Raw genomic sequence first — 22,324 nt, 5'->3', positions numbered from 1 at the left:
AAAATAAAAAGTTCTTAAAAAATTTTTTTTAAAGAGAAAAGTTCATTCTTATGTATAATTCATCAAATTACTTAATTTTAGGAAGCTTAATAAAATCCTTATTTTAAAAATGAGAAAACATGGGTGCAAAAAAAAGAAAATCTTCATGTGCTACTCAAGGTCACACAATGGATAAACGGCAGAACCATTTCAGGGACATTTTCAGGCTTTTGAAAAGAAACAGGCCTTGGAATGCTGACATTTGAATAAGACTAGAGAACAGACAAACTTCAGCACGATTCAAATATTCAGAGCTAAGTGGCATTATGTAATCATACAAGTCTGAATGCCCTATATAATTTTAACCAATTTTTTTCTCAAGGACAAGTTTCCTTCAGATTGTTCCTATTTTTAAATTAAAGAACAAAGAAAGAGAGAGAAAGAAGATAGAAGTTAATTAAAATCATGCTACTTAACACAGTTAATAATTTTATCCAAATCAACAAATATTTCTAGAAAGTTACTATAATTATGTTTAATAAACACAGATACTTGAACAAAGAAGTCGTGGTAAACGATTGCTGCTAAAATTCTGAATATACTCTGGTCAATATTCTCATCCAACTTCCTCTTTGGCTGTTTTTAAAGCTGGGGTAATAAACACCGCAAAGATCTGTCATACACACAAAGAACGGTCTCTCTGGAGCCATCAGTGTTGGTCTGGTAAAGAGGAATCCAGGAGCGGTAATTACCTAGGCATGTATAGCACTCTCTCGGCCACCACGAAACCCACCCTGAAGAAGAGGTTGCTGGCTGGGATGAACGGGAAAACCAGGAACAACAAGCCCACCAAAACTTCCCTGTGCTCCAATCTCTGAAACACACAATAGTGGAGGACAAATTAATCTGGGTTTAATTCCACTTCCGTCAGCATTTAACCATCTCTTTCATTTTCAACTTCTCATTGAAGGAATGAATAAATTAGACCAATGTAAACCTTTTGATTAGTGTGCTGAATTCATCAGAGAAAGCCCTCAGGCTAAAACCTCTGGCTCATGGAAATAGTCGCATGTACCCCTGACACACATTTGCCACCCAGACCATCTGCTATTTGCCTAACATGATCAGTGACCATTACTCCTTATTCTGGGCTGGCCCTACAGCCATCCTGCTTCTTGGTCTGGCTCCTTTTAGAGTCCCTGTGCCCCCAGGCAACTCATTCCTGGGAGCAAAGCAGCTGGGTGGGATCAAGCTCACTAAGGCATCATGGAGAATTACTGTCCTCTCAGAAACAGAACACATTAAAAGCAAAACAAACAAAAACAAAGAAGAAGAAGAAAAAAAAAAAACCCACACAAAGCCCACCAGGAGAGGCAAAGCTTAGCATGAAGAAAATTAAATGCAAATGGTGAAATGTGGGGCACCAATGAGGGGGATCATTTGAGCTGAAGTGTTTTTAGCATCTTTCCAAATAAGCCAGTAAGCAAGCATTTATTCCATGAAATTTTTTGGAATCAAAATTCATTACAATAAATCATTAAACTGACAGAACACCTTTCTCTTACACTGTATATATTAATTTGTAAAGATTTTTGTCACTTATAGTTAACATAAAATATTTCTATTTATTACTAATAATATGTTGTAATGGGCACTGTAAAAGCTAGTGTGTATTTCCAAATAGACGTATTTGAAGGAAAGCCTATTTAAAACAAACCTAAATGTATTGGATGGTATTACTTTTTTCTTTTTTAAAAAAGTTTAAGGGAAAAACCAAATAGAACTTTCCATGTTACAGTTTTAAATTTTTTCTTATAAACATTTTAAAATAGCCTATTACTTTTAATAATTGTGAAAGACTAAACAAAAGAATTTCTAAAACATATATAAGATTCCCTAATACAACTACTAATATTTTAAGTAGACAAAGTAAAAGATTTCAAACATCTTGAGACAGTTGTCACCTGGATTTTATTAAAATCTTTGTTTTGCTGACTACAAAATATTGAATAACAAAGTTTCTAAGAGCAATTCCATATGAACAAATGTGATTTGGACAATTTCCTTTAAAAGTAAGGGAACGTAAGTAATGATCTCATTTCTTACCTAGAGTAACCACACTCTTTAGAATTAAAAGATGAAAGAAGAAGAAAAAATTTTGCATAACAAGCCTTCAACTCAAATGGATACAATAATGTTGTATTTTCTATGACCCACTTAAATTGAAGGAATAAAACAGGTGAGAAGTAACAAGTTCCTTATATTTAAAAACTGCAAGCTATCTTTGTAATTTAGATTTTTCTTTCAGTTTACAGGGTATATTTCAGTCCAAGAATTTAAAGATTTGTAAAGAGAATGTAATACCCCCTATTAATTAATCCTAAGCATGGAGGCAAGGGCAAGGGTTAAGAGAATTCTGACCAGGTCACCATCCAGGTCCCTGGATCGTGTTTTACCCCGTGAGGCGCCTCACCACCTCATTGCGGTTATTGGAGATCAGCCCTCACTGCGGATCTGAAAGAGGCGTCGCCTTCACATCCCCAGTGTCACCCCTTGCTGCCTGACCGAAGGCCCTTCCTCACTGTGGTGTCGTACGTTTCCGGCCTTTACTCAGCAGAAGCCCGAGCTGGGGAGCCAGTAGGTTGGGAGGAGCCGGTGTCCGGGGAGCACAGAGGCGCCCTCGGGCTCCTCCCTCCCCAGTCCCGGAGCCCCTGCAGCAGGCGGTCCCGAGAGCTGCCGCCGCTGCTGGAGGTGCGGAGATGGGGCTGCAGGCTCCAGGCACGGCCTTTATTCCCTTCCTGGCCCTCATCCCAGTTGTGATTACGTATTTATCTGTGTGCTCACTGTCTTTAATTAACGTCTCCAGCAGACTGTAAGCTCCATGAGGACAGGAGCTGCTCAGTTGTGTTCAGTGGCGTGTGGTTTGTGCTCAGCTCAGTGCCTGGCACTTAGTGTTTAGAAATATTTGTTGAATAAATCAATAAATGAATAAATGTTCCATGTGAGACAGAAAACTGGGTGTGAGAAGGGGAGAGGACAGAGAGGGCTTCCTGGTGGAGGGGGGACAATCTGGGGTTGAAAATTGAATGAATGCTCACAAGGTAGATGTGGTGGGCTTGGGGAGGGGGAGGGAGTCACAGTGAGGCGCATTCGGGCAGAAGATACAGAATGTACAAAGCAGGGAATAACCCTGGACATGTTGGCAGGTGACAAACCATCAGGGTGTTGTGTGCTCTGTGTGGAGTTGACTTTTACCTACAGGCAACAAGGATGGAGTAAAGTGTCCTACACGCATAGAAAGAAAAGCAAGTCAGTGTCCAGCAGCTGATGTCCATGTTCCAGTTGTGGCCCTGCTACCATTAGTCACCTTGAGCAGGAATGAAATTAGCCCTTCCCTGTGTCAACTATTAAATGAGGTAAGTGAGGCTCACAGCTCAGTGCAGCTGGATCAACACAAAGGTTTCTTGATCAGAGAGAAAGTCCACGTCATTGGAGTTGTGAGCTTAGAGCCTACCACTCCACATTGCTACCAGAGGGGCTGTCTTATGCGGTGTTTTACTTTGTTTTCAAAACATTCAACTGAAGACAGTGGCACAGTGCCCAAACTCAATGAAGTTTCACTATCTCAAGAAAAATAACATTCATGAAAAAAATTCTTGAGTCTCAAATTAAACTGATGATAATCTTCTCTCCTCCCCATTCAGTCAAGAGAGGTAGAAAATATTCAAGAATATAGTTCTTTAAACTGCAAGTTGATCAGCCAAGCAGAAAGTTGTAAAGTTAGGGAAAAAATATGTCATGAACATGGCTGACTTTCCTAGAATGAGAAAGATTGGGAGAGAATCCAATTTTGTGTCCTGTGGATCACAGATGTGACAAAGTTGGCTAAATAATTTATAGCTTATTTCACCCTAACAGATGAAACGCAAACAAAATAAGAGTGTGGGAAAAAGAGAAAATGCGTGGCATTTTCCAAAGTACACAGAGTGCATTCATTTCTAGGAAAAGAGGCAAATGGAAATTGATTCCAAATACACTAGGGGGTGAAAAGACATGAGAATTAAAACAGCTAATAATGCAGCCAATAATAACAATACACATTGTCTGATTAACTGCAACTTCAGACAAATTAATTTACTTCTCTGAGTTTTAATTTGATGATCAAAAACAAAAAAGAGGTTACTGATACCTATTGCATCTGTAGGAAAAATGTGTGATAGATTCACTCTGATAGGTGTTAGTCTTGACTTTTTTCCTGGCTCGGGAGGATACAGAAAAGCATTCCCCTGAGCTGCAAAGAGAGAAAAATCCCTTAACATACCTCTTAGGGCGCCCAGAGAATCACGCGGCCACCATCAGCACAGTCACGCAGCTGAGAGCCGCTAATGGAAAAGCAGTGAGCTTCTCAGAAACATAAATTACCTCAGAGGAGCACCAGCTCCAGAATCTGAGTCTAGCCTGGTCGCTTCTGGTTTATCCCATCCCCTTCCTACTCCCGGCTTCCTTTTCAAAGAACAAGTCATAGGTGAGGACACATACACAAGCACACAGACAGATACACACACACACACACACAGATACACGCATATGCACGTGGCCAGCAGTGTGTGGATGAGTGGTCATGAGAAGAGAATGCCTCCCTGTCCCATTCAACCCAGACAACATCTACTGCAGGCTGCTTCCTTCCAGAACAGCAGAGAACAGGCCTCATTATAGTAATTATTACCATCATTCCCATCATCATATTTTCTCTCACCTCTAAACAGGTGTCAGATAAATAATACAGCGCATTCAGCATGTTCTTACAGTTCTGCGTAGAGCACGGTTATATTTCAATCCTAAGGATGTATTTGGCAGCTCTAGACTCTAGCTGTCTGCATCTAATTTGTCAATTTCAGGGAAGCTGATGACAGTAGAGCTCCCTCTTCAGCCCTGGGAGTAAGGCGTTTCCAAGCTGACAACTGGCAGGGCTGCATACTTACCAGGCCCTCTTTTCTCATCTGTTTTTGGGTCTACTTCCTCCACTAGACTATGCCTTCCTTGATGGGAGTCACCGTCTCACTTAGATTTATCCAGATACCTGGCACATACATAACTGGCATTCAGCAAACTGTGTTGCAATAAGAAAGATTAGTGATGGAAGTTGCATATACATCACTGAGGTTCATTTTAGAGACTTCTCACTAAGGAAAACTTGTAGTTTTGGTAACCCTCTGAAACACAGTGTTTGCAGTGTTAATTTGGGGTGAGAAGTCCTTGAACATCCAAAGTACCTCACAAGGGTCTGACAGAGCTGACCGACAGCAGTGAGGTACTTTTAATCAGGATACATGCATAGCTTCTATGTCTCTCTAATTGCATTCATTGCTACTAACTACTACTTGGTCTCGCAAGGTCGTGGGACATTTCTGCTTAGGAAAAGTGACATCTTTCACATTATTGAAGTTCAATTTTAATTTTGTGAATATTTCAATGTATTAAAATAGTCAATAATTTATCACTGTTATTATTATGATGGAAATTCTTTTTAACTGAGGAAGGCAAGTTATTTAATCAATTTAAATCCCCATTGCTTTATCTGACTGCACAGTACTGCCTCATCTCTTGTTCTGAATCCCAGTTACTCAGCTGGGGGTGCCGGGCAGTGAGCTAGGCTCATTCTCTTGCTAAGTGACTCCCAAATTGCCACCCTGTAGCAGGCAACCCAAACTTATGCCAGCTTAAAAAATTCTATTTAATCTTCACAACAATTCTGTGGAGCTGAATATTATTATCCTTGCTGTAAACTCAAATGCCTGAGACCTTTGGGTTCTTCACAATAGCTGCAACTGCAAATCAGCAGTTGTACTGTGTTATTTCTGTGAGAAACTTTCCTCAAGGCTGCACAGGACTTCAGGTCTCCTTCCTGCGGAACGGAACCTGGGCTCTCCCTGTGCTGCTTCTGTATATTTTAAGAATTTTTTGAAGCCCCAAACCCCTATTAGTGTCCAGAGGAGATGCATCGGTGAGTCTCCACTTGAGCAAATCAGAGGCTCAGGTTTATTTAAAACATCATGAGCTCTGAACCTACACAAGCCCTTAGATGCTCCCAAATGACGATAATACAGACTGCATGAAATGGATGGAGAACTGGTCTCAGAACACTGACTCAAGACCAGTATGGGAAGGGGCAAGCCAGAAGTAGAGAGAGAGAAAGAGCTTGGCTGTTTGGGCCAATGGGATTCTGTCTAAGCGCTGCACAAATGTACCTTGAACTTCTTCCCCCCCGCCCCCCACCCCGGGTTGCCCTCCTGTCTACTTGACCTTCACTATTGTCTATATTTTCCTTTGAATTTTACAGCCCCTCCCTGCTTCACATCTGTCTGACAGTGGTTCAGTTTGCCTGTCTCCAGGCACAGCTCCTGTCTGGGGATCCTCTCCATGGTCACAGCTCTCACCTGGTGTTGGTGACAGTTCCCTCCTCTGACCCTTCAGGCCATCTGGTAGGTGTCCCTTGGCATGTTAGCTCCACTCTGCCCACATCACTACAAAGGTCCCTTCATAAACTCTTCAGTCACCCCATGGGCCATGCACTGTGTATCCTGCCAGGGCTCTGACTAATAGACCACAGTGGAAGAGCATGCGGTGCAGATGGAAGCAGAGATGTGGATTCTAAAGAAGGGTCAGAACACTGGCTTTTGTGAGCTATTAGGAGCTGGCTCCAGACCACTCCTGACTCGGTCCCATCCTTGCATTGTTGTATTTCCATTAAGTTTCAGCCCTTGGGTGAACCACCCTTTTTTGAGGCCACTGAAATTATAGAAAATTCTAAATGTTGTATAAAAACAGTAAAGACAAATACCAATCTAAGAGAGCTTTTATCTGGCAAATGATATTGAGACCAATCTCTCAGCAGTTGGAGAGGAGAAAGTTTTGAATTTTTACTGCTCTTACAATATGAAATGCAACAGACCACTTCTTAATGATTCCAACAAGATCTAGAATCTGAACTCCATTTCAGGAACGCAGGAGGCAAGAGGAATCTTGGGATGGTCTCAAGGGTAGAGAGAAGAAGAAAAATTGAAAGCTGATTCTAAGAGCCTCAGTCGCAAGTGCCAAATTCCTTGATGATTATATAGTCAACCGGGACCCTAAGTTAGGCCCAGTGGCCACAGTGCCACACTACGAGAGGCTGAAGGACAGTCCACCCATGACATAAACACAATTCGCATCTCACATGTAAGCATGGAAAGGTACCACTTGCAGCTTTTTTCTTCCCTAGTCTGAAATCAACGAAATAAGCCAAGTTGGGAGAGAAAATAGCTTTGGTTCAGGATCTCAAGAGCATGGCTGCCAACCCACACACTCCTTGGTTCAAGCTGGTGATATCACTTCCTCATTTTCATGTGCCCTAAAATTTACTCATAAGTGCACATGGAAAAAATTTTTAAAGGGGAAATGAATGAAGAAATTATACCTCCTCGGAGACAAAAGTAGATTTGTACACTCTATCTTCTCTGAGCCAATTTAAACACTGCTTTTCCCACGCCAAGCTTTCTTCACTGAGGAGCTTTGCCAGATGCACTAATGAACACAGAGCCGAAGGGAGATTAAAATAAGAGCATTCATAAAACGACACTTTGGATTTCTGGTCCTTGGTTGTGGACTTCATTTTTTTGCAGAGTCTTTTGTTTGATTTGTTTTTAATCAATAGTCTAAATCTTCCTGCCAACGATAGATCGTGGGATTGAAACTTCTTATCTTCACAAGAGCACACAATTATGTTGTTTCAGGATCAAACCAGGTGAAGAGGGAAGCTCTCATATTGTTTTACTCAAGTGAGAATGAACTATTTCATAACTTTATTTGGAAATATGTGTCACATTCAGGGTGTGTTTTAAATGTTTAAAGAAAAATAAAAACAAAAATCTTTTAAAAGGCACTTTAGAGGAGGCATGATTGGAAAATATCAGTCTAGTGCAAAAAACACCATTTATTTTACGTTTTTTCCCTGTAATTGATCTCTAATCTCATAGCGTTGTGGTCGGAAAAGATGTTGATATGATTTCAATTTTCTTAAATTTACCAAGGCTTGATTTGTAACCCAAGATGTGATCTATCCTGGAGAATGTTCCGTGTGCAGTTGAAATGAAAGTGTAATCTGCTGTTTTGGGATGGAATGTCCTATAAATATCAATTAAATCTATCTGGTCTATTGTATCATTTAAAGCTGTGTTTCCTTATCAATTTTCTGTCTGGATGATCTGTCCATTGGTGTAAGTGAGGTGTTAAAGTCCCCCACTATTATTGTGTTACTATCAATTTCCACTTTTATAGCTGTTAGCAGTTGCCTTATGTATTGAGGTGCTCCTACGTTGGGTGCATATATATTTGTAATTGTTATACCTTCTTCTTGGATTGATCCCTCTATCATTATGTAGTGTCCTTCCTTGTCTCTTGTAACATTCTTTATTTTAAAGTCTATTTTATCTGATACGAGTATTGCTACTCCAGCTTTCTTTTGATTTCCATTTGCATGGAATATCTTTTTCCATCCCCTCACTTTCAGTCTGTATGTGTCCCTAGGTCTGAAGTGGGTCTCTTGTAAACAGCATACATATGGGTCTTGTTTTTGTATCCATTCAGTGAGCCTGTGTCTTTTGGTTGGAGAATTTAATCCATTCACGTTTAAGGTAATTATCGATATGTATGTTCCTATTACCATTTTCTTAATTGTTATGGGTTTGTTTTTGTAGGTTCTTTTCTTCTCTTGTGTTTCCCACTTAGAGAAGTTCCTTTAGCATTTGTTGTAGAGCTGGTTTGGCGGTGGTGAATTCTCTTAGCTTTTGCTTGTCTGTAAAGCTTTTGATTTCTCCGTCGAATCTGAATGAGATCCTTGCCAGGTGGAGTAATCTTGGTTGTAGTTTCTTCCCTTTCATCACTTTAAATATATCTTGCCACTCCCTTCTGGCTTGTATATTTTCTGCTGAGAAATCAGCTGTTAACCTTATGGGAGTTCCCTTGTTTGTTATTTGTCGTTTTTCCCTTGTTGCTTTCAATAATTTTTCTTTGTCTATAATTTTTGTCAGTTTGATTACTACATGTCTCGGCATGTTTCTCCTTGGGTTTATCCTGCCTGGGACTCTCTGCACTTCCTGGACTTGGGTGGCTCTTTCCTTTCCCATGTTAGGTAAGTTTTCGACTGTAATCTCTTCAAATATTTTCTCTGGTCCTTCCTCTCTCTCTTCTCCTTCTGGGACCCCTATAATGTGAATGTTGTTGTGTTTAATGTTGTCCCAGAGGTCTCTTAGGCTGTCTTCATTTCTTTTCATTCTTTTTTCTTTATTCTGTTCCGCAGCAGTGGATTCCACCATTCTGTCTTCCAGGTCACTTATCCGTTCTTCTGCCTCAGTTATTCTGCTATTGATTCCTTCAAGTGTATTTTTCATTTCAGTTATTGTATTGTTCGTCTCTGTTTGTTTGTTCTTTAATTCTTCTAGGTCTTTGTTAAACATTTCTTGCATCTTCTCGATCTTTGCCTCCATTTTTCTTCCAAGGTCCTGGATCATCTTCACTATCATTATTCTGAATTCTTTTTCTGGAAGGTTGTCTACCTCCACTTCATTTAGTTGTTTTTCTGGGGTTTTATCTTGTTCCTTCATCTGGTACAAAGTCCTCTGCCTTTTCATTTTGTCTATTTTTCTGTGAATGTCACCATTCATTTTAATAATCAAGTACTAGTAAGGAGTTAAGGGAATTAAGTAAATTAGAAAAATGTTGTTCAATAAAACTTTTCCTGATTAGAATGAAACTATTACAGGAATTTATGGAGACATGGGAGAAGTAGAGAATGAACTTTCTTCCTCTCTCTCTGTGGTTCTGAACAAAAATGGAAAAAGCACTAGAAACATGTATTTAAAAAAAAAGTGAGGAAGACTAGAGAGATGAAAGGTAGAGGCAAGACAAGATCTCTTCTAAGGTAATGTTCAACGTGTAAATTATTACACACGTGCTATGGGAGAGACTCATGCAGAGGGGGAAATAAAAGTCACCTGGTAAGTTGCAAATGCTAGAGAGTAAAGGAAAAACAAGCATCTCTCAAGCACATACCATATGCCAGACATTTGACTGAGACTGTCCCACTGACATTTCATGATAATATTACAATGTAGGTAATTATCCCCAGTTTATAGATGAGGAAATTGAAGCTCAGAGGGCTTAAGACACTTATCTAAGTTGATCCAACTAGTGAGAAACAAGGGTTTCAAACTGAGGTCTGATTCACCCCAACGCCTGTCCTTTCCCCACAGTCCATGTGGCTTTGGGATCCCAAGGCAAGGTCAACTGTGTGCGTGGGGGTGCTGATTTCAGCCCTTTGCTGCCTCTTAGTTTTGTAGCAGAAACCCACAGAGCAGATAAGACCCAGCAATTTGGAGGTTACCGAGTAAGGCACTGCTGAGCTAGACCAGAAATCTCACCCCTGAGTCCCTTTGCCAGATAAACGCCGACATGAGTATTCTACAATCTGCAGGGATGCAGCAGGATATGCTGCATGGAACGTGTGTTCTTTGTCAATTATTCTGTTTCAATAAATGGTTGCAGGTGGCCCACCTACTCACTCTGACAACCAGCCTCTGGAAGAGCGGACATGTCCATGTCCACAGCCACAACAGGGGAAGACATAATTTATTTGATCTTAGTTACTGAACTGTAAGTCAAAATTATATTTAAGAAGACTTGAGGGGGGATAATGATTATTTTTGACATAAGAAATCAAATACTGTGATGAAATCACCCTCTTATTAAGGAAAATAACAGAACATTCATATTCTAGTGACCACAGTGGCGTAATGAATAAGCTGAGTGGACAAAAGCCTTCTAAGTTTTAAATCTACACATGCTCTGGAGCTTATTGCTCTAACATCCATTTTTAACATTCAACTGTTTATGTCTAAATCTTGCAGGAATGTAATACTGTGATAACCACTTACTCGTTCCTTTTTTTTTAACCTTTAAAAAACTTTAAATTTATTTTTTAATTGAAGTATAGTTGCTGGTCAGTATTATATAAGTTACAGGTATACAGTATAGTGATTCATAATTTTGAAAGGTTACACTCCATTTAGTTATAAAATATTGACTATATTCCCTGTGTTGTACAGTATATCCTTGTAGTTTATTTTATACATAAAAGTTTGTACTTCTTAGCCCCCTACCTCTCTATAGCCCCTCCCTCTTCCCCCTCCCCACTGGTAACCACTAGTATGTTATATTTTTGGATTCCACATATAAGAGAAATCATACAATATTTGTCTTTCTCTGATAACCACTTACTTTTGTAGCATCTGTGATATTCATATTTATATCAGGTATTCACTCAGGAGGGTGGATTTGGAAAATCAAAACAGTAGTGTAGCCCTAAGAGCTATGTGTTCATTTGTGTTGAGACCAAAGCTATCTGGGTGGACTCAGGAGAAAGGAGGAGCTGAGGGGAGGCATCAGAACCCCCATTAGATACCTCTGCCTTCAGAGGAGGCCCTGTCCAGAGAAGAATCAGTAGTACACTGGACAGGGGTCCTGTGTCAGCAGAAGTTCAGTCTTGTGCCCAGAGCCTGTCCAGAGCAGAGAGGGGAAAAGGCCACCACCTAGCAGTCCAGGTCTTCCATCATACTCCCCGCTTCCAGCTCTGGCTAGTGAAACAAAGATGACACAGGTAATGCAGCCGAATCCCTGGTTAAAAACTATAACTTGGGACTTCCCTGGTGGTGCAGTGGTTAAGACTGCCCTCCAGTGCAGGGGGTGTGGGTTTGATCCCTGGTCGGGGAGCTAAGATCCCACATGCCTCGTGGCCAAAATACCAAAACATAAAACAGAAGCAGTATTGTAACAAATTCAATAAAGACCTTAAAAGTGGTCCACATCAAAAAAAATCTTAAAAAAAAAAGAACTATACCTTAATAAAGTGACCTTAGGTGGGAGGGAGGCTGCTGCAATTAACCAATTTTTTCCCTCTGTAAGAATTCAATTAAGAACCAGGATGGATTTAAACATGCAAGTGAAGTCATGTGTGAATTTAGCTTTGATGATGAGGAAACAAGAGGCAGAGGATAAATTAGATGCATTTTCATAAATAGTTTTGTTCCCGTGAAAATATACACACTTGGCAGAAGTGGTCTTCTACCTATGACTACCGCTTAAATATTTCTAAGATGTCCCTTTGCCAAAACCTTCCAAAGCAGGATGCTATAGACTTATTTTCTGTTAAGAAAGAGACAAGATTTTTACTTTTTCACACCATGAGTCACACTCACTCAGAAGTATGGTTCATCTACCCACTTGGGATTGTCACACAGAGGACAGTCCCTTCCCTCTGTAATCTAAAATGAATAAGGAGAAGGAACCACAAAAATCCCACACAGTTTCACACAGTAAAGATGAAAATATTTTAGAGCAGCATTTCTTAAAGACTATAATTCATCCTACTTTATCAAACAAATTACAGAGAGATGTTTGGCTTACTTCAAGGTTACAAGATACGAAAGTAATAATAAATTTAGTAAGCTTCTCTCTTAACAGCTAAAAACAGGGATTTTTACTTGTCCAATTGAGCTTCTGAAGTAACTGCTATGAATAATGGATTTGATTCCTGTTTTCCATCAATGTGCTCATCCAAAATTAAAATATCTTCTGTAATCAAAATAGGTTGGATCTCATTGGATAAGACCCACTTTCCTGCTTCTGAAACATATGGTGATAAAAGCCTAGTGGATCATCTTTTTTTTTTTTTTTTTTTTTTTTTTATTGCGGTACGCGGGCCTCTCACTGTTGTGGCCTCTCCCTTTGCGGAGCACAGGCTCTGGACGCGCAGGCTCAGCGGCCATGGCTTACGGGCCCAGCCGCTCCGCGGCATGTGGGATCTTCCCGGACTGGGGCACGAACCCATGTCCCCTGCATCGGCAGGCAGACTTTCAACCACTGCGCCACCAGGGAAGCCCGGATCATCTTTTTTTATCAAAGTTGTTAAAAGCTCTTTTCTACAAGTAACTGACATGATTAAGTAATGCTCTTCCCTTCCCTTTAACTGTGCATCTCCCCTTCCCTTTAACTGAACAGCCTAACTACCACAGCCTAAAAGGGCAAATTTAATGGACTAATGAATGTAACAAAGGATGGAGACAAAGGCTCTAAGTTTTAAAATAGTATCAAATACTTGTAATTTTCCAAATTCAGACATTCCAACACCTATTATCATTTTTTCATCAGGCCTGCTTTCCACCAAACAGCAACAGCATAAATCTCTAACATGTAGCTAAGAGAGAAGCAGCATAATATGATCTATGTAAGGCTTGACATAAAAGCAAGAATTTGACCATGTATCACTAATTGAGAGTCATTTTTCCCTTGGGACATTCTTACAAGGTAAAAGAAAAAAATCTTCTAGACAGAAAAACAAAGGGTGAAAGTGTTTCTCCAACAAGCCTTGGCATTGACTTATTCCCCAAGCAAAGACACTGTCCGAGTGAGCACCCAAATCTGTAACAGGCAGAAAACTAGAATTTTCAGTTCAGTTCACTGGCCAAAGTCACCCACATCAAAGGGGATTATGGTGCCTTGGAATGGAGACAGTTTTCAAGGCAATGCCAGGGAGGCTGATGTTAATAAATGTTCTTCCCAGTTAATCACTTTTTAATACCAAATGCCAGGGGGCTGGGTTACAAACTGACTAGGCCAATTTGGCCATCGAAAGTTGCCGTCCTTCTGTAAATACTGCTGGCCTCTGGCAATCAGAGCCAGAGAGGACACAAAAATGAAAGCAGGCTTTACATGAAATTCTGCCAAAAGTACAACCATTTATTATCAAACAGTCACACACTAGCTTATCATGAAGCTCCAGGAAGTCTTTTCTCTGTCCTCCAGCCTTCCTACAAGAAGTTTCCATGAAAGGACCTATGTTCTGTGGGAAGGACAGCTCGCTTTCCACTCAGGTAAGGCATAGAGGTACTCTGTGAAGCACCTTCTTTTTAAATCAACAGTGAAGCAAATAAAGATACAATTTTTAGCTCTCTCCAGTTACAGGGAGCACTACATGTGCAGAGATACATGCCAAGTCACTTTGGTTTCACTTGGAAAACTGTCACTTCATATAGGGATGAATCAGTTACTCAAGGTAATACTCACTTCCCCAACCTATGGCATTTGATGGATGGCCATGCAGTATCCTCATCCCATCATGAACCTTAGCAGTCACAGTCATTGCATCAAATACCCACATCCAAATTTCTAATTACAGCCTCAATCTGATGAAAACCAAGGCTCCAGGAATCTGGTCCAAGGCTGTACCTCTCACTTTTTCAGGTGGTATTGCTATAGGGATAATAATATGAAAATTATTTTGTTGATATTGTGGTGGTGGCTATTGTTTTTGAAGGTACATATATGGCAGCAAGGAAGTGTTTAAACACTGCTCAAGAATGGACTCTCAAAATTCACTTAGCCACCAGCCCTGATATCTCCAAGTCAATACTTCCCAAAACATGCTATCATAACACTGATCCTGCAAGAAGGCCCTAAAAAAGTTTCCAAATTCAAATAAATTTGAGAAATGCCACTTACTATATACCCCATTTAAAAACTCAATAGCTAGGACATGGAAACAACCTAAATGTCCAAAGATAGATGAATGGATAAAGAAGATGTGGTACATATATACAATGGAATATTACTCAGCCATAAAAAGGAATGAAATCGGTCATTTGTAGAGATGTGGATGGATCTAGAGACTGTCATACAGAGTGAAATAAGCCAGAAAGACAAAAACAAATACTATGTATTAACTCATATATGTGGAATCTGGAAAAATGGTACAGATGAATCTATTTGCAGGACAGGAATAGAGATGCAGACGTAGAGAACGGACATGTGGACATGGTGGGGAAGGGGAGGGTGGGACAAATTGTGAGGTTAGGTTTGACATAAATCCACTACCATGAGTAAAATAGATAGCTAGTGGGAACCTGCTGTGTAGCACAGGGAGCTCAGCTCGGTGTTCTGTGATGACCTAGATGGGTGGGATGGGGGTGGAGTGGGAGGGAGGTCCAAGAGGGAGGGAATATAGGTATACATATAGCTGATTCACTTCATTATACAGCAGAAACTAACACAACACTGTAAAGCAATTTTACTCCAATAATAATAATAATAAAAAAAACTCAAAAGGCTGCTTAGAGCACAGTAAAGGTTTTGTGAAGTCCCTCAGTAAAGAAAAATATATTTAACTTCTCTAAACCTAGTGCTTCTGAAATGCAGGATCTTTATTTAGAGTAACCTTACTTAATGACGTATATGATGCTAGAACCTATTTTGAGAAATGCTGGTATAAACTGCTCAAGCAGAATGAAGTTAAAAAGAAAAGTGTCCATCTTAGGAGCTTCTATAACCTGTCCCCCAAATCATCTCACTGTCTGCCAAATATTCCCTACATCTCTTTCATAGCCTTCATGCTACAGTTGAAATACATTTTCTGTCGCTCATCCTTCGTAGATGTAGAATAGATGATTTCCATGTAAAAAATCACTATACATTTAGAGAACTTTATCAAGCCATCCATCAGCATAGTCTTGGCTCCCGCCAGGACAAGTCCTAAGAGCAGGAAAGTTTCTTGGCAGGTGAGAGGCATATCCGTGTTTAGAAGGATCATTCTCTCAGAGCTGGGGGGATGGACTGAAAGTGGAGAAAACCAAGCTCTTCAAGGTAGCTACTGGGTTTACTTCTATTTTTATTCTCCATACTCAGCATATATATATATATATATATATATATATATTTTTTTTTTTTTTGCTGTATGCGGGCCTCTCACTGTTGTGGCCTCTCCTGTTGCAGAGCACAGGCTCCAGACGCGCAGGCCCAGCGGCCATGGCCCACGGGCCCAGCCACCCCGTGGCATCTGGGATCTTCCCGGACCGGGGCACGAACCCGTGTCCCCTGCATCGGCAGGCGGACTCTCAACCACTGCGCCACCAGGGAAACCCTAAGCATATTTTTTGGAACAAATGAATGATCGATAAATTAAATATCAAATACGTTATCATTTCCTGTAGGCTTTTCCTTTCTAAATGCACCTTCCTGCCCTTACAAATTTATTCTGCTTGTCTCTAAATACCTTGTCAGCTTTTAAGACCAGTTTCTATTTCCAACACACAGCTATAAATGTGGCTGCTGGCTGCAACTGGTCATGCTACTCAGATTCCTGGCCTCTGCCTATGAGACACACAAAGTACAGGAGCATCAGGGATACTACAGGACACTCCCCCTAACATTTTGCTTCCTCAAAGTATTCTTGGTAACTTTTCCAACCTTAGCAATGAGGCCCTTGGTAAAACACTGTCACTGATTGCTCATTCATTCAACAAATATGTATTATTGCCTTCTCTTTTTAGTCTTTTTGGGCATTGTGCTTACAGGCAATCACTTAAAGCATATAGCAATCAATAACTTCCATCTTCTCTGTATTTTCCGGACACTATTCTAGGCTCTTTGGCATACATCAGTTAGCAAAACAGACACACACACACAAAACATTGCCTTTCCAGAAAGGGAAAAAAAAGATAGTCTGGTGAGGGGTATCTGCAATATAAGGTGGGTGGACAAGAAGAGGGTTGCAATTCTAAACATGGTGGACAGAGTACGCCTCATTGAGAAGGTGGCAATTAAGCAAAGACTTGCAAGAGATGAAGGAGTCAGCCACAGTATTCGTTTCATAGGAAGAAATGAATTCAAGAAGAAACCAGAAAAATAATGGGGACAGAGCATGTCAAACCTTTTCAGCCATTATAGAAGTTATGACTTTTACTTGTGAGAAATAAGGAGCCACTGAAAAATTTTAAGTACGAGAAAGACAGGATCTGATTTACATTTTTAAGAATCATGGTAGTCACTGTACTGAGAATATTCTTGACCACTGGCACTAGGGTAGAAGCAGGCCAACTAGTTGGAGGCTATGGCAATAATCTAGGTGAGAGAGAATGGCTTGGACCAGGGTGATAGCAGTGAAGGCACTGAGAAGTGGTCAGATTCTAGACATATTTTGAAACAAAAGTTGACAGGATTTATTGATGGGTTGAATGTAATATTAATGAGCAAGACAGAGAGGCAACAAGAAAACCCCAAGAATTTTGGCTTGGGCAACTAGTAGGATGCACAAAGGTGGGAAATCATGGTCAGGGAAACAATGAACGGGTAAGTTCAGGAGTTAAATTTCAGAATGTTGACTTGAAACACCATGTGTTTCAAGTGCATTTATACAGCACTTGCCTTCCTGAACAACCCCATGTACCATATATATTATTTCATTTATTCTGATTGTATTTTAGGTGAGAAAAAAGTTTGAAGACCCTATTGTCAACATTTTGATGTGTAATAATGTAAATATAGAAACGTTAACGCTTGTATGACAAACTCGTTTTCTTTCTAATACTCCATGCTGCCTCTTTAGGCAAAGCATGTGTAAAAGTAAGGCATTTTAGTTTAGTTTTGTTTTCTTTTTTAATGAGGGGATTGATTCTCCCCATGTTGCATTTATCACTCCTTTATAGGCTCCTTGAGCTTTGTACTTAGAGTGAACCACCTAGAGAATCTGGCAATCAATCACTTCAGTCTCCTTTGTATTTTCCAATACAATAAGCATTTCCATTGGGTTTCCTGTTTAGAGGAACTTGTTTTAGCTGCTTTTAGTCTTGGGCATCCTAATTACGTATTTCATGGTTTTCTTCAAACAATATGGAAAGGGTGTGCTCCTTTAAATAGAAATGTCACATTCTCAATGGAAATAATGACAGAATGCCTTCAGGAGTTACAAAAATGTCTTTTTAAGAGTTTAAAACAATCAGAAGCATTGCAAGGCTAAGTGGTAATGAGTTGCTTTTATGAGTGTATAAATCATTAAGTTAAAAGAAATAGTAAAATGTGTTAAAAATTAAGCTTATCACTCAAAAGGTGACAATTATTCTGAGTAAAAGCAAATAATAATACAGACTATAAAATCTTGCCGAGAATCATAAAGCATACAATCAAGAAAAATAAATAAAGCTGTTACTGATGTCTGAAAATTCCTTTTTTCCATTATGCAACTATCTAAAATTCTTCCATTAATAAATTCAGTTAGTCTTCCAGCTAAGGTATAAACATCAGAGGGGTAGGTAAGTCATTTTCTTATTAAAGAGTGTGACTTGTGAAAATGTAATTGCCGTGTGAAGGCAAGGAATAAAACAAATTATTTAAGGATGTGAAAAAACTCCTGCCAGGCCCAGATCAAAAGCCAAGCAGAGCAGTGCAACCGAACTGTGTACTACACCGAACATGAGAAGGATCTGCATTAGGTTCAGATGCAGCACAAGGAAAAATGACTTCCCAGGTGACATATTAGTAATAGACAACAAAGAATGCCTTGGGAAGACTGCACAAGGGCCTCTGATTTTCAGGTAGCCACTGAATAAAAAGATGCATCTCCAATGGCTATTTTGTTCCAATACCCAGCACTGAGTGGAATGGAGAAATCTGGTAATGACAGTAACAGGTTTTAAGAACAACAATAAAAGAAAACAAATCTTTTCTTGTATCTTGCTTATTCTGGTAAACTTTCAAATACCCTTAAAAACATCCATCATATTTCTATAGTTTGGAGGTTTAGGTGATAACTCCAATGTTCATTTGTACAGAAGTCAGTGATATTTGTCACTATTCTCTTTCTCTTGATAAACATTCATTTTTTGAACTAGATAGAGTAGTTTTATGTTAGGATTCTGCCCTTATATGATATTTGAACATATCTACTTCCAAATTCCAAAATACGCTTAAACATTAAACACCTGCAAGTATGTTACTACTCTTAGCTCTTAGGTCAAGAATTTAAACCTCTGTTACCTAGGATGGAGGAATAAAGGGAGGTGGGAGGGCAGGATCAATCTTCAGCAGTGTTATAAATATTTTTTGATGATCTAAAGCATGACTGTAAATTGAAATATACAGAATCAAAAAAAAAAAAAAAAAAAGCACTCGGGCTTCCCTGGTGGCGCAGTGGTTGAGAGTCCGCCTGCCGATGCAGGGGACGCGGGTTCGTGCCCCAGTCCAGGAAGATCCACATGCCGCGGAGCGGCTGGGCCCGTGAGCCATGGCCGCTGAGCCTGTGCATCCGGAGCCTGTGCTCCGCAACGGGAGAGGCCACAACAGTGAGAGTACCACATACCGCAAAAAAAAAAAGTCAACTGGGTTACGTTTTTTCAAGACTGGTTATTCCTACAAAATGGAAACAAGAGGCCTTATCGCGCTCCTGACTTTGAGCTGTGACGATTTCTCGATGATGGTGATGGTGACAAGGACTACAAAAACAGCTGTCAGGTACTCAGTGTTTCCCACATGCCAGCCACTGTGCTGAGTGTCCAGTGTGGTTTGCCATGGTTCAACCTCACAATAACTACGGTGCAAGAACAGGGCTGAACAAGGTGAGCTCACACGGGTCAGGGGCACAGCCTGGCCTGACTCAGGTCCGTGGTAATCACTCCACTCTGCAGCCTCCCCTCGTCCCAGCCTCAGGACTCTGGATCTGGAACTTGGGGCAGTACTCCTCCGCAACTGGGCTGCCTCTTACATGGAGGGGCCTGGCTCCCACCTGAAGTTGGTGGTCATGCATTTAAAGTAGACTACCAAATGAAATTAGAGTGACAGAACATAAGCCACAATTTGTATCATGTATGGCAAAGCAGTGATGTAAAAGTATGTGGGAAGAGGCAGTAGCAATGGATCTTTAAATGTGTTCCATTTTAAAATAAGGTGCAAATTCAACTTCTCCATTTTCCAATATCACATCTGATGAAGTGGTAAGCTCACTTTCCAACTTTCATCAGAAAAATGACGTAAACAGAAATCTCAGCTTTAGCGCATGGCCAAAATTGACTACAGGTACTGCCTTGGAAAACTGTGACCCGGTAGTAGGACATTATCACCACAGGTAAAAGTGGCAGGTGGAGAAGCCAGCTGAGGGCAGTAAGAAGAGCCTGGATCAACTAGGCTGGCCAAATTTGAGACAGAGAGACATCCCAGACAATGGTTCCTCCCAAAGCACTGGTGGTCACAGACAGATGGACCATGGCAAGACATCACAGGGCCTCTTCTATCAGTGATTGCAGGGGTTCCAAAGCAGGACAAACAGGATGGGTTGTAAATGAGCTGGAAAGATTGGACCTGTAATAGTATGAGGAGAGTTCTCATGAATTGAGGACAAAGGATGGAGAACGTGAAGCTTCCAGAGAATGGAAACTGAAAAGAAAAATGTAGCCCAGAAGAAAAGAAAAAAAACCCCATTAATATTGGCACAAAGCCATTAACCATTAAATGCAATCTTCATTCCTCAAGTTCAATTTTATCTTACCATTTGGTATACTACAACACGATGCTTATTTTACCGGGTTTCATAATGTCTATTCTGGAATTTAAAAGAGTTATTCCACAGTGATCTATGTGACACAATAATACCATAACGTACTATTTGGATAAGCTAAATACAAAGTAATTTCCAGAAATCTGAAAGCGTGTTCAGTTCAACCGTATGAATCTATGGTAGTACAATGTTCTACAGCAGGGGTCAGCTAATTTATGCGACACTGGTGGAGTTGAATAGTTGTGACAGACTGTATGACAAAACCTCAAATATTTTCTGTCTGGTTCTTTGCCAAAAGAAAGAGAAAAGTTTGCCATCTCCTGGTCTGCCCTATTGTATTATGCTTATTCTCATAAGCTCCTTCTGTGCCAAGTGCTTTTGGGAATGAGGTAAGAATGTCAATGAGAAAATAATCACTTTCCGATCTCTCCCCCTGTTGAGTTGTGTGGGCGTTTTAATGAAAGAGAGATCTAAGGCTGACAGTCTCCATTTGTCCATCTGTCTGCTCTTTCACTGAGTGTGTTGCTGGAGGCTGTGATACACACTAGCATGGAGGCTAATCGAGAGCAAGGCTGGGAACAGGCATGAAGGGAGATCTCAGAGAAGAACACAGCCACCTCCCGAAGGAGAAGATTCAGCCTCTCCATTTCCACCAAGTTGTCATTGGTGGTCACCTCCACTGGTCAGGCTGCACATTCATCCCTATGCAGACCTGAGAATTTGACTTGTTTTCCAGGGCCCAGAGACGTAGCCGATGATTGGTGCTGGTTTCAAGGGAATGATGTAGAAGACTATGAATGGAAAATCTGGGGCAAAGCTGTGACCTCTACTGAAAAGGAAAACAAAAAAACCAAACAAAACCAACCCTTAAAGCCTCATACCTGGGGGAGTGGACCTCCACTGCTTAATGTCTGTTCTCAAAAGACATCTCATTGTTGAGGTTATTATTGGGAAAGCTGGGTATCGTTAACTTTCCTCTTTTTTCCTCATGTTTTACTTTTTTACAAGCATGCCCCGTATTATAAAAGATATAAAAAAATATCTTAACATCTCAAGATACCTTGTGAGAATGTAATAAAGAATCAATAACAAATAAATTACTCTTAAATATAACTTAGTGGTGCTTCCTCTGTAACACAGGAGATCGCATTAAAGGACATGGGAAAAGGGCAAGTATAAAGAGTAGGACCAACGGTATTAACTCCTGTAAACAATCCAAATTAATCCAAACTTTCCTGACATGCCTGACATATGTCACTATTTTATTGCAAGTCAACAGTCTGATGATGCACAGTCTGTAAGAAAAACCCAAGTACATTTTCGGCCTATTGTTCTCTTGGTCTATAAATATTCACTATTCATAGAAGAGAATGGAATAACCAGCCTCCATGGCTTAAGTGCTCTTTATCTCTACTGTACATACATTCCAACAGAGAGATTATCCTCATCACAACGAGTGAGAGCAAATTAGTTCACTTTAAAATTCATTGTTAAAAAAAATTCAATCCAATAATGAGTTTCTAGATTGTTCTCTACATTATGTAATATAAGCTCAAATGTATTCCTCGTCAATAAAGGGTGTGAAGAGAAGGAGGTGATGGAGAGGCACAGAATAAGACAAATTTCACATTTAAATTCTCAAAGATGCAAGTGAGCTCTTTTATGATAAATAATAAACTACTCCCTGAGGTCTTAAATTTCTTATGCCATGAAAATAGGACAAATTAGAAACACTCTTTAAATTAATTCTGTGATTATTTCTAGAGAAAGAAAACCCTCAGATTCTGAGCCCTAGTTCTTCCACTCAACCCTGGACAAAAGCTTGTCAAAATTCAGACATCTGCTCTCTGAGCTGCTTACCTAGAGGGACACTCTAACTGGCTGTGGAAGTGGCCTAGAAGGGTCTGGTTTATAATGGTGTGTAACTTAACTTAC

General features: G+C 40.2%; 1 protein-coding gene across 4 annotated transcripts in view; it reads right to left on the bottom strand.

The window, feature by feature from the left end:
• Positions 1-22,324, bottom strand: part of TMTC1 (transmembrane O-mannosyltransferase targeting cadherins 1) — a 263,380-nt gene that overhangs the window by 91,474 nt on the left and 149,582 nt on the right. For all 4 annotated transcript variants that reach the window (XM_030830461.2, XM_060306111.1, XM_060306112.1 and 1 more), the window contains one exon: positions 732-853. In XM_030830461.2, coding sequence (XP_030686321.1) covers positions 732-853 — 122 coding nt within the window. The remainder of the gene's footprint in view (positions 1-731; positions 854-22,324) is intronic.

The sequence above is a fragment of the Globicephala melas genome, chromosome 10 (assembly GCF_963455315.2).
Source record: "Globicephala melas chromosome 10, mGloMel1.2, whole genome shotgun sequence".
Lineage (NCBI taxonomy): Eukaryota > Metazoa > Chordata > Mammalia > Artiodactyla > Delphinidae > Globicephala > Globicephala melas.
Note: the sequence above shows the minus strand (reverse complement) of the source record. Positions and strands in the feature narration are given on the sequence as shown.